Below are 18055 nucleotides of genomic sequence, written 5' to 3'. Positions count from 1 at the left end.
TTTGAACTTGACTTGAACTTGATGTCCTTGTCAAAGAGGTATTTTGACAACCTGGTTAAATAAACTTGCATAAAAAGAGGTGTGTGTGTCAGATGAACACGTGGCCAATACAGGGTAGTAGTGTGTCAGGTGAGGAGTCGACCTGATGACTGATATGATGCTGCAGTAACAGTTACCAGAGAGAGGATGCCTCAGACACATGCCTGAGTGACAGATAGCGAATCCTTTAGGCCTGTTTATACCTGATGCTAAAATGTGTCCTGTGCCCACTTTTTCAGACAAGTGTAGATGATTCAAAAACATTTTGTTAACCGATTGTGATCAGATCTTACAAGTGTCAACAGACCAGATCAAGACAAGATCAGGACAAATGATGCACGTTAGAGTATAATCAGGGCTACTATTGTTGTTCTGAGACAGACTGAGACAGCTCACATCTGAGTCACCAGGCCTTGTCAAACCAGCTCCCCACCACGGTGCATACCCACATGTGAGATAGATGTCATACCCTTAATAGACCTGTACATTCGAGTCATTTAGCAGATGCTGTTATCCAGAGCGACTTACAGTAGTAGTGACTGCATACATTTTCAAACTTTTCTACCTCCTTCTTATTAACTAAGCCCTTTTTTTCAGGGAAATGGGGCATACTGGTGATACTCGGTATTTAAAGCTGGGTAGCAAATGATCCCACTCAAGTGCCTATTGCAGCATACGTCACAGTTTCTCCTCTTTGAACTCTTATCCTGCTGGTCCCAAATCCATAACTTCCGCTTCATAACACTGGCAAAGCTCTGGCATGGGCTCACCTCATTTCCTTCCTTACCTCATGCATGGCGGTAAACAGTTCCCAGTCGTAGTTGGTGAGCTGGCTGGCGATGTCCTTGGAACACATCTGCTCCAAAGTGTCAATGGTGCTCTGATCAGGGCCCTGCTGCTCCTTCAGGGGCATCTGTCAAGGTGCCAGAGAACAAACACCATAAATGATGCCATGAAATCACACAAACATCTATGAACGGTATGCGATGATGACAGTCTGGGGATGTTTTTCTCTGATTCACCATGCAGTGTGGTTCTTAAGTTATAGATAAGTTATATATAGTCATCTCAGCACCCATGAGAGACTATAGAGTAGGTGTAGATTGTAGGTGAGGTTAGGACTCACCAGTTGTTCCACCTGGGTGGCAGTGCAGAGGAACAGTCTCTCATTCAGCCCCAGGGAGGTGTAGACTGCTGTGGCGTCCAGCTTCAGCTGAGCCCTGTCTATGATACGGCAAAGACAAGCCCTTTAACACACAATACCTCAGAGACACACATCCCGACTTAACATCAACACTCACTGACAGTTACACACTCTCTCAATAAAACTTACCATCATCTCAAATGACATGTCACAAGACATTAACATGCACATATACCAAATTGTAAAGTTATGAATATAGCTGCTCTTACCTGAAGGAGGGAGTATTGTACCAAGTGTACAAACTGAAAGGGGAAATAATGAATGTCCTGTACAGCTGTATCTTAGAAAAGGGCTTCATATTGCTTCCAGATGACATGGAAAAAGAAAGAATAGCCACGCACCTCCCATGGAGTTCATTTTGACCAGGACGTGGTCTCCTCCTGGATTTACCAGCGATGACATCATTTCCTGAACAGAGGTGTTCACCGGCAGCATCAGAGTGATTGACGTATGGTCTGGCCGGAAGATCTCATACAATACTAGGAGAGAAAACACAGAGACATGGGAGAGGAAGTTAAGCATTAAAGGCCCAGTGCAGTCAAAAAATGTGATTGTCCTGTGTTTTATATATATTTCCACACTATGAGGTTGGAATAATACTGTAAATTGTGAAAATTATGATAATGCCCTTTTAGTGTAAGTGTTTTAAAAGACCACCTGAAATTTCAGCCTGTTTTGGTGGGATGGAGTTTTAGCCTGCCTGGTGAAATCCTCAGGTTGTAAATGAGTTAATAGACCAATAAGAAAGAGAGTTCCAAACCTCTCTACCAATAACAGCTACTTTTCAGTTTTCCTCTCCCCACACCCAGAAATTGTTCTTTGTTATGAAGCTATTTTTGACAATTCTAAAAATTTTAAACAATCCCAATAAGGTACTTCATTTTTACTCAGAAATTATTTAACATAGAGATTTTAAAAAACAAACAGCTGCATTGGATATTTTAAACAAAGTATAGCAACAACCATTTTGTCACGACTTCCGCCGAAGTTGGTTCCTCTCCTTGTTCGGGCGGCGGTCGGTGTCGCCGGTCTTCTAGCCATCATTGATCCATTTTTCATTTGTCTTGTCTTCCCACACACCTGGTTTCAATTCCATCATTACATGTTGTGTATTTAACCCTCTGTTCCCCCCCATGTCCTTGTCCGGAATTGTTTATTGTAAGTGCTTGTGCACGTATTTCTGGTGTGCGACGGGTTTGTACCCATTGTATTGATTGTTCTGTTTACTGTGATTTTCATTATTAAACTGCACCGTTGTAACACAGTTTTTGCTCTCCTGCGCCTGACTCCTCTGCCGCCAGTACGCACCCCATACAGAAATACGTGCACAAGCACAATAAACATTCCGGACAAGGACATGGGGGGAACAGAGGGTTAAATACGCAACATGTAATGATGGAATTGAAACCAGGTGTGTGGGAAGACAAGACAAAACAAATGGAAAATGAATCAATGATGGCTAGAAGACCGGCGACGCCGACCGCCGAACGCCGCCCGAACAAGGAGAGGAACCAACTTCGGCGGAAGTTGTGACACATTTACATTGATCCATCTGTAAGTGCATTTCATGGTTACAGTGGGCTGCCAATGGTTATCCAATAGTTAATACACAGAAAAAAAGGCAAATTGTGCATTTTGTGTCATTATAGAAAAGGCATTACCATGCTATTCATGACATAGTTATTACCATGCTATGGTAGTAGTAGTCTCACTGACCTTTGTCCTTTGATCTGATTGGCAGACACTTCCCCACTGGCTCCTCACAACTGGAAAACCAGTCAAACTGATGGTTAAGCTAATGGAAACAAACAATAGACAGAGTAAGTCAGCCACAAGTGTGACTTTTAATTTCTCCATGTTTTTTATGCTTTTAATCTTTTATCTTTTAGCTCCAGCAGCTCTGAAGACTAACACGCTGTGTTATAAAGGTTGGAGTTGTATTGTCTCTTCTGCTATCTCCCAATCTGTCTAAGTAAAGAGAACATGGCATGTGGTAATAAACAGAGATGCAGATGTATTTGTGTGCGCAAGAATGACCTTTATAAGCCTTTATTAATGTGGTTCAACTTACCCTTGTCAGTGACCCGAGTTCATTCTCAAGCCTGGAAAGATATTGAAAAATACAAACATGATAGTAGCCTAATTCAAATCTCAAATCTAGTTTCCAGAAACACTCTTATTGGCTTGCTTACGATACTACATAATGTTATCAATATGACTGTAAAGGAAAGAACATGACTTGCTTTTGTTTCACATTCCTGTGAGCACAAGGCTTATATCCATACCATACTATATTGAACTTTGACCTTCATTATTCACCCTATGGGCCCAAAAGTTGTACATTTCAGATACACTCTGGCGAAAGGGGTGGCAGGTAGCCTAGTGGTTAGAGCGTTGGACTTGTAACTGAAATATTGAATCCCCAAATCTGTCATTCTGCCCCTGAACAAGCCAGTTAACAAGGCCGCCATTGAAAATACTAAATATTTTGTTCTTAACTGACTTGCCTAGTTAAATAAAGGTCAAATAAATCAAAACGTGTTACTACTCACATTCTGGTTCTCCTCCTGTCTCTGAGCTGCTCCCTCAGCATACTGGACAGACGGGAGTCACCTGCCACCTCCTCCCCCAGCGTCTGTCATGCATAGAAACACTCAATGTATCAACACTGAATGCATATTATTATGGTCACAACACACAGAAACAACACACAGGCTATGATTCAATACAATATACTGCACAATTTACTGTATAACAGATTTTTCAGAGCGTGATATTTGGATAACATTGATATAAGGCTCTGCTATTTTTATTATTATTATTTATTATTTTTACCCCCCTTTTTCGTGGTATCCAATTGTTAGTAGTTACTGTCTTGTCTCACTCCTGTACGGGCTCGGGAGAGACGAGGGTCGAGAGCTATGCGTCCTCCGAAACACAACCCAACCAAGCCGCACTGCTTCTTAACACAGCGCGTGTAGCCGATGTGAAATTTCTAGCTAGTTAGCGGTGGTGCGCGCTAGTGGCGTGCGCTAGTGGCGTTTCAACCGGTGACGTCACTTGCTCTGAGACCTTGAAGTAGTGGTTCCCCTTGCTCTGCAAGGGCCGCGGCTTTTGTGGAGCGATGGGTAACGATGCTTCGAGGGTGACTGTTGACGTGTGCAGAGCGTCCCTGGTTCGCGCCCAGGTCGGGGCGAGGGGACGGGCGTAAAGTCTAACAGGCTGGCTTCCAACCTGGAAGCCAGCCGCACCAATGTGTCGGAGGAAACACCGTACACCTAGCGACCTGGTCAGTGCGCACTGCGCCCGGCCTGCCACAGGAGTCGCTAGTGCGCGATGAGACAAGGATATCCCTACTGGACAAACCCTCCCTAACCCGGACGACGCTAGGCCAATTGTGCGCCGTCCCATGGACCTCCCGGTTGCGGCCGGCTGCGAACCCAGGGTCTCTGGTGGCACAGCTAGCTTTTTTAGGCTGGGTTTCTGTACAGCACTTTGAGATATCAGCTGATGTACGAAGGGCTATATAAATTGATTTGATTTGTTTGGTTATAGAGAATCCCACTACCCCTTCACTCACCTCCAGGAAGTCTACAGCGATGGGGTCATCTTTGAGCAGCTGGCCGAACAGCGCCACCCACTGGCAAATCAACTTCACTATCTTCTGCTTGGTGTTGAGGGCATAGGCTGCCTTCTCCAGATCTGAGCCCTCAGAAGGCTCAGCATGGTAGGTGCACTCAGGGATAAGGAAGAGAACCAACACACTTGAACAACAGCTTAACACAGCTATTCTAGACCTAGACCACGGTCTGAGCTGCTTTCGACTTGAAGAGACACTAGTCTTCAGCTGGAGAAGCTGGATGCTTTGGTTGAATTATGTTCATTTGTTTTATTTATTTAATTTAAACGTTTAATTTGTTTTTCGGGTACACAGATTCAAAATACTCCCACAAATGTTGGGTATGTGATCTTCTTAGAGACAAAGTGTAAGTAAATAGAAATAGACACAGCTTAGGACATCATCATCATCATCACACAACCACTACCACCACCGTCATCATCATCACCAGCATCATCATAATCATCAAAGGATATTGATGTTGCAGGGCCGGGCAAAGCTGGCTGGAGGGCATGAAGACCCTGTGGGTTAGCAGGAAGTCGCTCACACAGGGATCTGTGGGCACAGACAGAACAACACATAACTCACTAACAAGGACTAATGGCACTCTGTGTCCCTCCACTTTGTGTCCCATCCACTTCCTCCCTGAAAAACACAGGCGCAATGAGTCATCTGATGGCCTTTAGTGAGCGGATATAAAATACATTTCCAGGAATGTGCCTGGCCTGATTCTGCCTGTTCTTTTCTGTCTTTGTTGGCTGTTTCATGTGAGTGACCAAAACAAACCGTTCCCATGAAACCAGAAACGATCTTTAAAGTTTGGCTGAGGATTCAGATGTGAAGTATAGTGTGTTTTGTATTAGTATTTGTATTTATTACTATGGATCCCCACTCTTCCTGGAGTCCGGCAATTTTAAGGCATTTATACAATTTCAAAAGCATTACAATGCATTCATTACAGAATTAACAACACACTGAGTGTGTGCCCTCAGGCCCATACTCCACTACCACACACCCACAACACAGAATCCATGTGTAAGTGTGTATAGTATGTTATCATGTGTGTGTATGCATGTGTCTGTGCCTATGTTTGTGTTACTTCACAGTCCCCGCTGTTCCATAAGGTGTATTTTTATCTGCTTTTTAAATCTGATTCTACTGCTTGCATCAGTCACCTTATGTGGAATGGAGTTTCATGTAGTCATGTCTGTCATGTAGTACTGTGAGCCTCTCATAGTCTGTTCTGAACTTGGGGACTGTGAAGAGACCTCTGGTGGCATGTCTTGTGGGGTATGCATGGGTGTTCGAGCTGTGTGCTAGTATTTTAAACAGACAGCTAGGTACCTTCAGCTTGTTAACACCTCTTACGAAAGCAATGATGATGATTATGATGATAATGATGATGTCAATCTCTCTTCCACTTTGAGCTATGAGTGATTGACATGCATGTCATTAATGTTAGCTGTCTGTGTACTTTTAAGGGCCAGCCGTGCTGCCCTGTTCTGAGCCAACTGCAATTTTCCCAAGTCCATGTTTGTGGCACCTGGCCATACTACTTAACAGTAGTCCAGGTGTGACAAAACCAGGGCCTGTAGGACCTGCCTTGTTGATAGTGTTGTTAAGAAGGCAGAGCAGCGCTTTATTATGGACAGACTTCTCCCCATCTTAGCTACTGTTGTATCAATATGGTTTGACAGTTTACAATCCAGGGTAACTCCAAGCAGTTTAGTCACCTCAACTTGCTCAATTTCCACATTATTCATTATGAGATGTAATTGAGGTTTAGGGTTTAGTGAATGATTTGTCCCAAATTCAATGCTTTTAGTTTTGGAAATATGTATGACTAACTTATTCCTTGCTACCCATTCCGAAACTAACTGCAGCTCTTTGTTAAGTGTTGCAGTCATTTGAGTTGCTTTAGTAGCTGACGTGTATAGTGTTGCATCCTCTGCATACATAGAAACACTGGCCTTACTCAAAGCCAGTGGCATGTCGTTAGTAAAGATTGAAAAAAAAGCAAGGGGCCTAAACAGCTACCCTGGAGAATTCCTGCTTCTTCCTAGATTGTTTTAAAAGAGGAACTTCTGTTCTTTGAACATAAAACAGTGAGAATATGTCAGTGGTCCAGTGACATAGAGGGGTCCAGCTACTACAGTAGAGAAACATTTGGATCCATACAAGGCAAGCCATACATGTTACCTACCTATAGCATCACTGCCATTAGTATCCAGCTTCACTGTCTCGAGCAGGTGTTCTAGGATCTTCTCTGGAGTTCCAGCCATCACTGTATACCTGAGTGTGTAGGGGAGGGGGAGGGAGAGGGAGAGGGGGAAATAACAGAGGGAGAGGGAGAAAAAGAGGGAGAGCGGAGGGGAGGGGGAGAGAGTGTCAGTATGTGTGTAGTGTGGAAAGAGCCACAGGTGGACACATTGGTTAACAGTATAAAGAGGCAGCTATTTGAGCATCACATTGATTAAACTCAACGTTTGCTAAAACACTTGAAGTGAGATAACAAAGCACAGTCTATTCAACTGAACAGGGTTCAGGTCTATTTCTGTATTGAATCAACAATAGGCAGGCAGCTAACTGCCACAATTAACAACACTGTTAACTAAAACAGTGCTTGTTTCTTGCACATTTAATATTCTACAGTAAACATGTGTGTTTTACATGACATTGGTCTAAAAAATGCCATAGAGGAGTGTGTTCATTCAGGTCTTGATTAATGTATAAGTGCTTGTTTGACTGGTTGTTGTTATACAGTATAATATATGAAAGGTGGGAGTGTCTTACTTGCTGCTGTTTCCTGCCCCTCCAGGATTGGTTGACTCAGCCTTCTCCAGCACCAGCACAGCTTTACCATGTTCCACCAGACGCATGGTGTTAGCTTCCACATCCTGAAACACAATGTAAACACACAGTCATGCACAGACTTTACATGCAGTTCACACTATACATGGTACACATGGATACATACACCTTTTAGCATATGCAATAGGCATATTTGAATCATTGGTGTGTATTCATGGATGCCAAGGGAAGCCAGGCTTCCCAAAATATTTGACACATTTTTACATTTTATTTATAAAATAATATATCCTTCGTCTCTCTGTGTTTTCAGAATTTTGAGTCAATGCAAAACGCTCCCCCAAGGGAGGCCAGTTTTGGATTTGGCTTCACACCAATCAAATCACGTTCTAAGGATAATCTAATTGTCAGAAAACATGTCTGTTTCTGGTCTACTTGTGTTGATGTCCTGCAGTAGCTAGCTTGCTAAATCGTCCCTTTCCTAAGCCATACATGGAGATGGGGATTTGGATTTGTGGTTTTGTCTTAATTCTCTGGACAGGCCTATGATTATGATGGCGATTCTGATCTAACCAAAAATGTACATTTTGTGCCACTGGCCAGAGATGATTGAAGTTCAATATGTAGTCTAGTAGTCTCACGTTAACTAGCTGGCTAACTTAGCTGGTTCATTGTGAACCATACGAGGAAGTTAGGCTAGCAAGCAATTTCGCTAGGTAGACTATGAAAACAAAAAACTAAAAGCGTACTCTTCAAGTAGGGTGAGTGCACACGCACACGCACACACACACACACACACACACACACACACACAGAAATCAGTGCCATGGACAGCCACATGATATTTAGCAACATTGGTTGGACTAAATAGTTTTTGGTATTTTTAAGTTTGCTTTCAGTGTATTAAACTAAGCATATATAGCCTTGTTGATTTGATGATGTTTACATGTTTAAGTTGATTTTTTTTTTACATGCAATATATGCTTTGTGGACTTCACCGGACAGATGTTGCTCTCAGGTTTTGTGAGGAAACAAACGTATGTGTAGTTGAATTTATTCCACCACTGTGTGACTGTTGTCTTCTTGTTGTCACAGTCTTATTGTATATCACGGTGGTGTTTGAACTAATGTTTATAGAGCAAACAACGCAACTATCACAACATAGGTTGTAGTATAACCTTTTTTACTGGCGTGGCTTCCCCAGTGATTTTACCCACACGCCCCTATTGATTTGAATAGAGTATGTACTGTACACAAAAGCAGGTTGTGATCAAAGAGAACGTGTATCTACTTTACATACAGTACACACACATCAGTATGAATACGATATGCACCCATCTTCAGGTTGTGACCAAACCCACCTTAAGGATGCGTATGAAGTCCTGTTTGTCGACTCGTAGGAAGTGGCAGTTGTCCTCTCTCAGGATGATGGTGGCTGCTCTGGGAGCATCGTTCACCAGGGCCAGCTGCCCAAAGTCTTCTCCCTCATGTAACGTCGTCACCAGGCCCTGCATCTCACACACACACACACACACACACACACACACACACACACACACACACACACACACACACACACACACACACACACACACACACACACACACACACACACACACACACACACACACACACAGTATAACTATGTAAGTGTGACCAAAAGGCTCCTTAACAACTTCTACCCCCAAGCCATAAGACTGCTGAACATTTAATGAAATGGCTACCTGGTCAAATTTACATTGACCCCCTCAATGATTTAACTAACTCTCTTGCACTGGCTCTATGTGCACATGTACTAGACTCTACCCACACACTCACACATACTACATTGACACTCCAACACACAGACTGCATACGCTCACACGCACAAAACACATGCATGAATATTGACGCCACACACACTCACAAATAGAGACACTTTCACACTTAAAATACCCTGCTGGTACTCTGTTTATTATATATCCTGATTGCCAAGTCACTTTTACCCCACCCACATGTACATTCTGTATTACATGTACATACTGTATACTGTATTACCTGAATCAGTACTGGTACTCCTTGTATACAGCCTCGTTACTGTTTTTATTGTGTTACTATTTCCTATTTTATTTAGAAAATATTTGTCTTAAATTTTAACTCTGCACTGTTGAGAATGGGCTCATAAGTAGGCATTTCACTGTAAAGTCTACACCTGTTGCATTTGGCGCATGTGACCAACAATTTGATTAACTTGATTTGAATAACTGTAAGAGTAGTGTGAATACAATTCAAATTCTCTATATCCAAACATGAATCTATAGTGTGTATCCTAAAGAAATGTACACAATTAAGATAACTGGGGTAAAGACCTTACCTTTCCATGTGTGATGACATTGACAGAGCCCTTCCAGATGATGTACCAGGAAGTGCCTTTGTCTCCCTGACTGAACACTGAGAAACACAAAGACACCGAGATTTAGGATTCACATCAGTCTCAACAGTCAGCCAGCTCTACCAGACAAGGATGTAGGCACAGTGCTTCACAGGTAAAGTCCAATAAAAACGAAAGGCCGGGAGGCAAAGTGCTGGTGATTTGTATTTTTTCACAAAGGTGCACATGGCATTTTCGGGTTGACATTTCAGTGTTTCAGTCAGCTTTGCCGACAGACAGATTTCTCAGACAATCTAATGGACTGATTGTCCAAGATAAAGATGTGGGTTTCAGTAGGTTTTACATCCGTGGCAGAAATAATTTGTTATGCTACTGATGGACAGGTTTGTTGTATACTGCACTGAGGGGGAGGATGGTAACAGAGACAGAGTTTCTCTAGCACCTGTGGTGGTGATGTGGGCCCGGTGAGGCTCTCTTTCGCTCTCTCGCCCACCAGAGTTTTAAAAAAACATCACAGAGGACTATGACACTCACAGACTGTGCCTGCCTTGGCATGGGACTCAAACATCAGCACTGCTGCCAACTCCTTACGGACCTACAGGAAGAAACAAGGAAAGGGAACGAGACAGGATTAAACAGGGAGAGGTCAGAGGGAGGGTCAGTGTAAAGCCTTAGCGCTACAGGACATACAGTAGGGCTGCTTCCTCCTCTTGGACCCAGATTTAACCTATTCCTGGACTAAAAATCCCTTCAAATCACTTTCAAAACTCGATTGAGCATTGCTTTTGCAGCCCAGGATTGACTTTATCTGGGTCTGGGAAAATCGCTCATTGTGTGCAGATTTTCTAGTCCACTGGAGGATCAATTCACTTTCTAAGAACTGGGCCCATATTCAATTCCCTTTCGAAGAACTGGGCCCCATATTCAATTCCCTTTCTAAGAACTGGGCACATATTCAATTCCCTTTGGAAGAACTTCGCCCATATTCAATTCCCTTTCGAAGAACTGGGCCCCATATTCAATTCCCTTTCTAAGAACTGGGCCCCATATTCAATTCCCTTTCTAAGAAATGTGCCCATATTCAATTCATTTTCTAAGAACTGGGCCCCACATTCAATTCACTTTCTAAGAACTGGGCCCATATTCAATTCCCTTTCTAAGAACTGGGCCCATATTCAATTCACTTTCTAAGAACTGGGCCCCAATTTCAATTCACAAATCATCTCAGAGTAGAAGTACTGATCTAGGATCAGGTCCCCCATATCCACATAATCGTGTACTTTGTGATTTATGATCTAGGCCAGGGGTATTTGACTGAGGGTCCGCGGCGGTACTGCAGGGGTTCAGCAATGTTTAAAAATAAATAAACAAATATATATAGAGAGAGTAAATATAGATATATCAAAAGTTTGGACACACCTACTCATTCCAGGGTTTTTCTTTATTTTTACTATTTTCTACATTGTAGAATAATAGTGAAGACATCAAAACTATGAAATAACACATATGGAATCATGTAACAACCCAAAAAGTGTTAAACAAATCAACATATATTTTATATTTGAGATTCTTCAAAGTAGCCACCCTTTGCCTTGATGACAGCTTTGCACAATCTTGGCTTTCTCTCAACCAGCTTCATGAGGTAGTCACCTGGAATGAATTTCAATTAACAGGTGCGCCTTGTTAAAAGTTCCTTTGTGGAATTTCTTTCCTTCTTAATGCATTTGAGCCAATCAGCTGTGTTGTGACAAGGTAGGGTTGGTATACAGAAGATAGCCATATTTGGCAAAAGACCAAGTCCATATTATGGCAAGAACAGCTCAAATAAGCAAAGAGAAAGAACAGTTCATCATTACTTTAAGACATGAAGGTCAGTCAATCTGGAAAATGTCAAAAACTTTCTTCAAGTGCAGTTGCAAAAACCATCAAGCGCTATGATGAAACTGCCTCTCATGAGGACCACCACAGAAAAATAAGACCCAGAGTTACCTCTGCTGAAGAGAATAAGTTCATTAGAGTTACCAGCCTCAGAAATTTCAGCCCAAATAGATGCTTCACAGAGTTCAAGTAACAGACACATCTCAAAATCAACTGTTCAGAGGAGACAGGGTGAATCAGACCTTCATTGTCGAATTGCTGCAAAGAAACCACTACTAAAGGACACCAATAATAAGAAGAGACTTGCTTGGGCAAAGAAACACGAGCAATGTACATTAGACCGGTGGAAATCTGTCCTTTGGTCTGATGAGTCCAAATTTGAGATTTTTGGTTTGGACCACTGTGTCTTTGTGAGATGCAGAGTAGGTGAACGGATGATCTCCACATGTGTGGTTTCCACCTTGAAGCATGGAGGAGGAGGTGTGATGGTGTGGGGATGCTTTGCTGGTGACACTGTCAGTGATTTATTTAGAATTCAAGGCACATGGCTACCACAGCATTCTGAAGCGATACACCATCCCATCTGGTTTGCGCTTAGTGGGATTATCATTTGTTTTTCAACAGGACAATGACCCAAAACACACATCCAAGCTGTGTAAGGAGAGTGATGGAGTGCAGCATCAGATGACCTGGCTTCCATAATCCCCCGACCTCAACCCAATTGAGATGGTTTGGGATGAGTTGGACCGCAGAGTGAAGGAAAAGCAGCCAACAAGTGCTCAGCATATGTGGGAACTTCAAGATTGTTGGATAAGCCTTCCAAGTGACTACCTCATTAAGCTGATTGAGAGAATGCCAAGTTTGTAAAACTGTCATCAAGGCAAAGGGTGGCCACTTTGAAGAATCTCAAATATAAAATATATTTGGATTTTTTTAGCACTTTTTTGGTTACTACATGATCCCATATGTGCTATTTCATAGTTTTGATGTTTTCACTATTATTCTACAATGTAGAAAATGGTTAAAAATTAAGAAAAACACTTGAATGAGTAGGTGTATCCAAACGTTTGAATGGTACTGTATATATATATATAAAAGTGATAAAAAAATTCAGATTATTATGAATATTGCTAGCAACGACAGAATAAACACATTTTGAATTACATACCTACAGTAGAAAGAGTAGAATATCTTATTTCAAATTATGACAACTTTAGTTTTTAAATCCTAATACTGAGCAAATTACACTCTTAGGAGTCAATTACACTCACTGGAGTATTTGACATAGGTTTTGAAAAAGCCCCCACCAATAGGCTACCAGTGCGGCAAGTGCTGCTGGCCCCTCGTAAGCTTTCTTGACCATATATCCTTGCCATTAGCATTCACCTGAATGTTTTAGCTAACATATGATGGGGGTCCCTGGGTTGCCGGTTTGCCTGGGAGGGGGTCCCTGGGCAAGAAAAGGTTGAAGACCGCCGATCTCGGCAAAACTGGTGCTTTATTAGTAGTCCTACTCTGAGACTGTGAATGTGGGCCATGGACCGGTGTAGCACGGTTTCTACAGAACATCTTCTGACTAGACTCAGGCTGTACGCGTCCTCAATAGCACCACATTCACTGTAGAGCTCACTACTTTTGGACAGCTCACTACTTTTGGACAGAGCCATATGGTAGTGCAATACATAGGGAATAGGGTTCCACTTGGGATGCAGCCAAAGACAGGACAGGAAGCTGAGACTCACTGAGGTGGAGAGGTGAGCAGCAGCCTTGATATGAAGCAGCTCCTCATAGATCACCTCCATGTCCTCCGCACTACGCTGGCTGGGGCTGTAGAGAGGACGGGATACGCGCAGGTTACAAGAGGGTCAGAGGTTAGGCCTTAGAATAGGATGATTGATATATGATACAATAGGAGAGCAGATATAATACAATATCAGTTTATTGTCCATCTGAGGATGGAAAATTCCCTTTGACTTGAAGAGTAAAACAAAGTTGATACAAACACACAGCATAATAAAATGGAACTCACCATTTACGTAAAATCATGGTCAAAAGAGCATCTGGACCAATCTGCAGTAATAACGACAAACCCTCCTGCAGCTCATCGTCTAATTGGTCCTTCTCATTGGTCATGTGGTTCAGTGAGAGTTTCTCATTGGTCATGTGGTTCAGTCCGAACTCCAAATCCAGGAAGCGGTAAAATTGAGTGTCTTTGTCATGGAAGTTTAACTCCTGCTTCACTACATTGTGATAGGAGACATTGAGTTTGGTTACACTCACAGCAGGGAGTGGTTGATTCTTGTCAAACGATCATATTTGACAATACATGATGATAATACATTCACTCTGATTAAAGTATCTTACCATGAACAATGATTCCTTCATCCACCAGGACTTGCCACATGCCAACTGCCTGGCTCCTTGATTGGAAGCATTCGTTTAGCTTCATCAGCCAATCAACAAGCTCTTTCCCCGAACAACATTGTCTGTAAGGGAAAGAGTGAGATTTCAACAAGGAAACGATCTAGCATTTTCATTTCAGAAAGATAAACAGGCAAAGTAATAGTATAATTTGCAATCATTGACAGGAGCAAGGCCCCATACCTGTAGGTCTTCAGGTGATGCTTTCTGTCTCTGATCAGGCCAGGGCTACGCTCTATCAAGGCACTGTACACCACCCTGGCTGCCTTCAGAATTCGATCCGACAGAAACTACAAGGTGTGCGAGAAAGAGAGAGAGAGAGGGAGAGAAATACTGGGTCAAATACATGACACAGTCAAATGTAGGCTATGTGCAAATCAAAATATAATTGAACAATGTACCTCTTCCTCTGCTTATCATATGCACACAACCAACATACCTTTAACCTTTAATTTAATTTGCGACTTCCGGCGCCGACAGAGATGGCCGCCTCGCTTCGCGTTCCTAGGAAACTATGCAGTTTTTTGTTTTTTTACGTGTTATTTCTTACATTAGTACCCCAGGTAATCTTAGGTTTCATTACATACAGTCGAGAAGAACTACTGAATATAAGATCAGCATCAACTCACCATCAGTACGACCAAGAATATGTTTTTCGCGACGCGGATCCTGTGTTCTGCCTTACAAACAGGACAACGGAGTGGATCCTATGCAGCGACCCAAAAAAAACGACTCCGAAAGAGAGGGAAACGAGGCGGTCTTCTGGTCAGACTCCGGAGACGGGCACAGCGCGCACCACTCCCTAGCATTCTTCTTGCCAATGTCCAGTCTCTTGACAACAAGGTTGATGAAATCCGAGCAAGGGTAGCATTCCAGAGGGACATCAGAGACTGTAACGTTCTTTGCTTCACGGAAACGTGGCTTACTGGAGAGACGCTATCCGAAGCGGTGCAGCCAACAGGTTTCTCCACGCATCGCGCAGACAGGAAAAAACATCTTTCTGGTAAAAAGAGGGGCGGGGGCGTATGCCTTATGACTAACGTGACATGGTGCGATGAAAGAAACATACAGGAACTCAAATCCTTCTGTTCACCTGATTTAGAATTCCTCACAATCAAATGTAGACCGCATTATCTACCAAGAGAATTCTCTTCGATTATAATCACAGCCGTATATATCCCCCCCCAAGCAGACACATCGATGGCTCTGAACGAACTTTATTTAACTCTCTGCAAACTGGAAACAATTTATCCGGAGGCTGCATTCATTGTAGCTGGGGATTTTAACAAGGCTAATCTGAAAACAAGACTCCCCAAATTTTATCAGCATATCGATTGCGCAACCAGGGGAGGAAAGACCTTGGACCATTGTTACTCTAACTTCCGCGACGCATATAAGGCCCTGCCCCGCCCCCCTTTCGGAAAAGCTGACCACGACTCCATTTTGTTGATCCCTGCCTACAGACAGAAACTAAAACAAGAGGCTCCCACGCTGAGGTCTGTCCAACGCTGGTCCGACCAAGCTGACTCCACACTCCAAGACTGCTTCCATCACGTGGACTGGGAGATGTTTCGTATTGCGTCAGATAACAACATTGACGAATACGCTGATTCGGTGTGCGAGTTCATTAGAACGTGCGTTGAAGATGTCGTTCCCATAGCAACGATTAAAACATTCCCTAACCAGAAACCGTGGATTGATGGCAGCATTCGTGTGAAACTGAAAGCGCGAACCACTGCTTTTAATCAGGGCAAGGTGTCTGGTAACATGACCGAATACAAACAGTGCAACTATTCCCTCCGCAAGGCTATCAAACAAGCTAAGCGCCAGTACAGAGACAAAGTAGAATCTCAATTCAACGGCTCAGACACAAGAGGCATGTGGCAGGGTCTACAGTCAATCACGGACTACAGGAAGAAACCCAGCCCAGTCACGGACCAGGATGTCTTGCTCCCAGGCAGACTAAATAACTTTTTTGCCCGCTTTGAGGACAATACAGTGCCACTGACACAGCCTGCAACGAAAACATGCGGTCTCTCCTTCACTGCAGCCGAGGTGAGTAAGACATTTAAACGTGTTAACCCTCGCAAGGCTGCAGGCCCAGATGGCATCCCCAGCCGCGCCCTCAGAGCATGCGCAGACCAGCTGGCCGGTGTGTTTACGGACATATTCAATCAATCCCTATACCAGTCTGCTGTTCCCACATGCTTCAAGAGGGCCACCATTGTTCCTGTTCCCAAGAAAGCTAAGGTAACTGAGCTAAATGACTACCGCCCCGTAGCACTCACATCCGTCATCATGAAGTGCTTTGAGAGACTAGTCAAGGACCATATCACCTCCACCCTACCTGACACCCTAGACCCACTCCAATTTGCTTACCGCCCAAATAGGTCCACAGACGATGCAATCTCAACCACACTGCACACTGCCCTAACCCATCTGGACAAGAGGAATACCTATGTGAGAATGCTGTTCATCGACTACAGCTCGGCATTCAACACCATAGTACCCTCCAAGCTCGTCATCAAGCTCGAGACCCTGGGTCTCGACCCCGCCCTGTGCAACTGGGTACTGGACTTCCTGACGGGCCGCCCCCAGGTGGTGAGGGTAGGCAACAACATCTCCTCCCCGCTGATCCTCAACACTGGGGCCCCACAAGGTTGCGTTCTGAGCCCTCTCCTGTACTCCCTGTTCACCCACGACTGCGTGGCCACGCACGCCTCCAACTCAATCATCAAGTTTGCGGACGACACAACAGTGGTAGGCTTGATTACCAACAACGATGAGACGGCCTACAGGGAGGAGGTGAGGGCCCTCGGAGTGTGGTGTCAGGAAAACAACCTCACACTCAACGTCAACAAAACTAAGGAGATGATTGTGGACTTCAGGAAACAGCAGAGGGAACACCCCCCTATCCACATCGATGGAACAGTAGTGGAGAGGGTAGCAAGTTTTAAGTTCCTCGGCATACACATCACAGACAAACTGAATTGGTCCACTCACACAGACAGCATCGTGAAGAAGGCGCAGCAGCGCCTCTTCAACCTCAGGAGGCTGAAGAAATTCGGCTTGTCACCAAAAGCACTCACAAACTTCTACAGATGCACAATCGAGAGCATCCTGGCGGGCTGTATCACCGCCTGGTATGGCAACTGCACCGCCCTCAACCGTAAGGCTCTCCAGAGGGTAGTGAGGTCTGCACAACGCATCACCGGGGGCAAACTACCTGCCCTCCAGGACACCTACACCACCCAATGTCACAGGAAGGCCATAAAGATCATCAAGGACATCAACCACCCGAGCCACTGCCTGTTCACCCCGCTATCATCCAGAAGGCGAGGTCAGTACAGGTGCATCAAAGCTGGGACCGAGAGACTGAAAAACAGCTTCTATCTCAAGGCCATCAGACTGTTAAACAGCCACCACTAACACTGAGTGGCTGCGGCCAACACACTGACACTGACTCAACTCCAGCCACTTTAATAATGGGAATTGATGGGAAATGATGTAAATATATCACTAGCCACTTTAAACAATGCTACCTTATATAAATGTTACTTACCCTACATTATTCATCTCATATGCATACGTATATACTGTACTCTATATCATCGACGGTATCCTTATGTAATACATGTATCACTAGCCACTTTATACTATACTATGCCACTTTGTTTACATACTCATCTCATTTGTACATACTGTACCCGATACC

General features: G+C 43.7%; 1 protein-coding gene across 7 annotated transcripts in view; it reads right to left on the bottom strand.

The window, feature by feature from the left end:
* The window catches only part of rapgef3 (Rap guanine nucleotide exchange factor (GEF) 3), a 49511-nt gene that overhangs the window by 3055 nt on the left and 28401 nt on the right, over positions 1–18055 (bottom strand). For all 7 annotated transcript variants that reach the window (XM_021566108.2, XM_036947023.1, XM_021566110.2 and 4 more), the window contains 17 exons: positions 14524–14630; positions 14284–14405; positions 13949–14159; positions 13662–13746; positions 10576–10636; positions 10024–10100; positions 9032–9178; positions 7656–7759; positions 7066–7154; positions 5339–5417; positions 4824–4974; positions 3796–3878; positions 3315–3345; positions 2960–3038; positions 1585–1722; positions 1166–1263; positions 827–952 (listed from right to left, as the gene is read on the bottom strand). In XM_021566108.2, the coding sequence (XP_021421783.2) occupies positions 827–952; positions 1166–1263; positions 1585–1722; positions 2960–3038; positions 3315–3345; positions 3796–3878; positions 4824–4974; positions 5339–5417; positions 7066–7154; positions 7656–7759; positions 9032–9178; positions 10024–10100; positions 10576–10636; positions 13662–13746; positions 13949–14159; positions 14284–14405; positions 14524–14630 (1788 nt within the window). The remainder of the gene's footprint in view (positions 1–826; positions 953–1165; positions 1264–1584; positions 1723–2959; positions 3039–3314; positions 3346–3795; positions 3879–4823; positions 4975–5338; positions 5418–7065; positions 7155–7655; positions 7760–9031; positions 9179–10023; positions 10101–10575; positions 10637–13661; positions 13747–13948; positions 14160–14283; positions 14406–14523; positions 14631–18055) is intronic.

Source organism: Oncorhynchus mykiss, chromosome 16 (assembly GCF_013265735.2).
Source record: "Oncorhynchus mykiss isolate Arlee chromosome 16, USDA_OmykA_1.1, whole genome shotgun sequence".
In the NCBI taxonomy this organism is placed as follows: domain Eukaryota; kingdom Metazoa; phylum Chordata; class Actinopteri; order Salmoniformes; family Salmonidae; genus Oncorhynchus; species Oncorhynchus mykiss.
The sequence above is the reverse complement of the archived record's forward strand: the minus strand, read 5'-3'. Positions and strand labels throughout refer to the sequence as shown.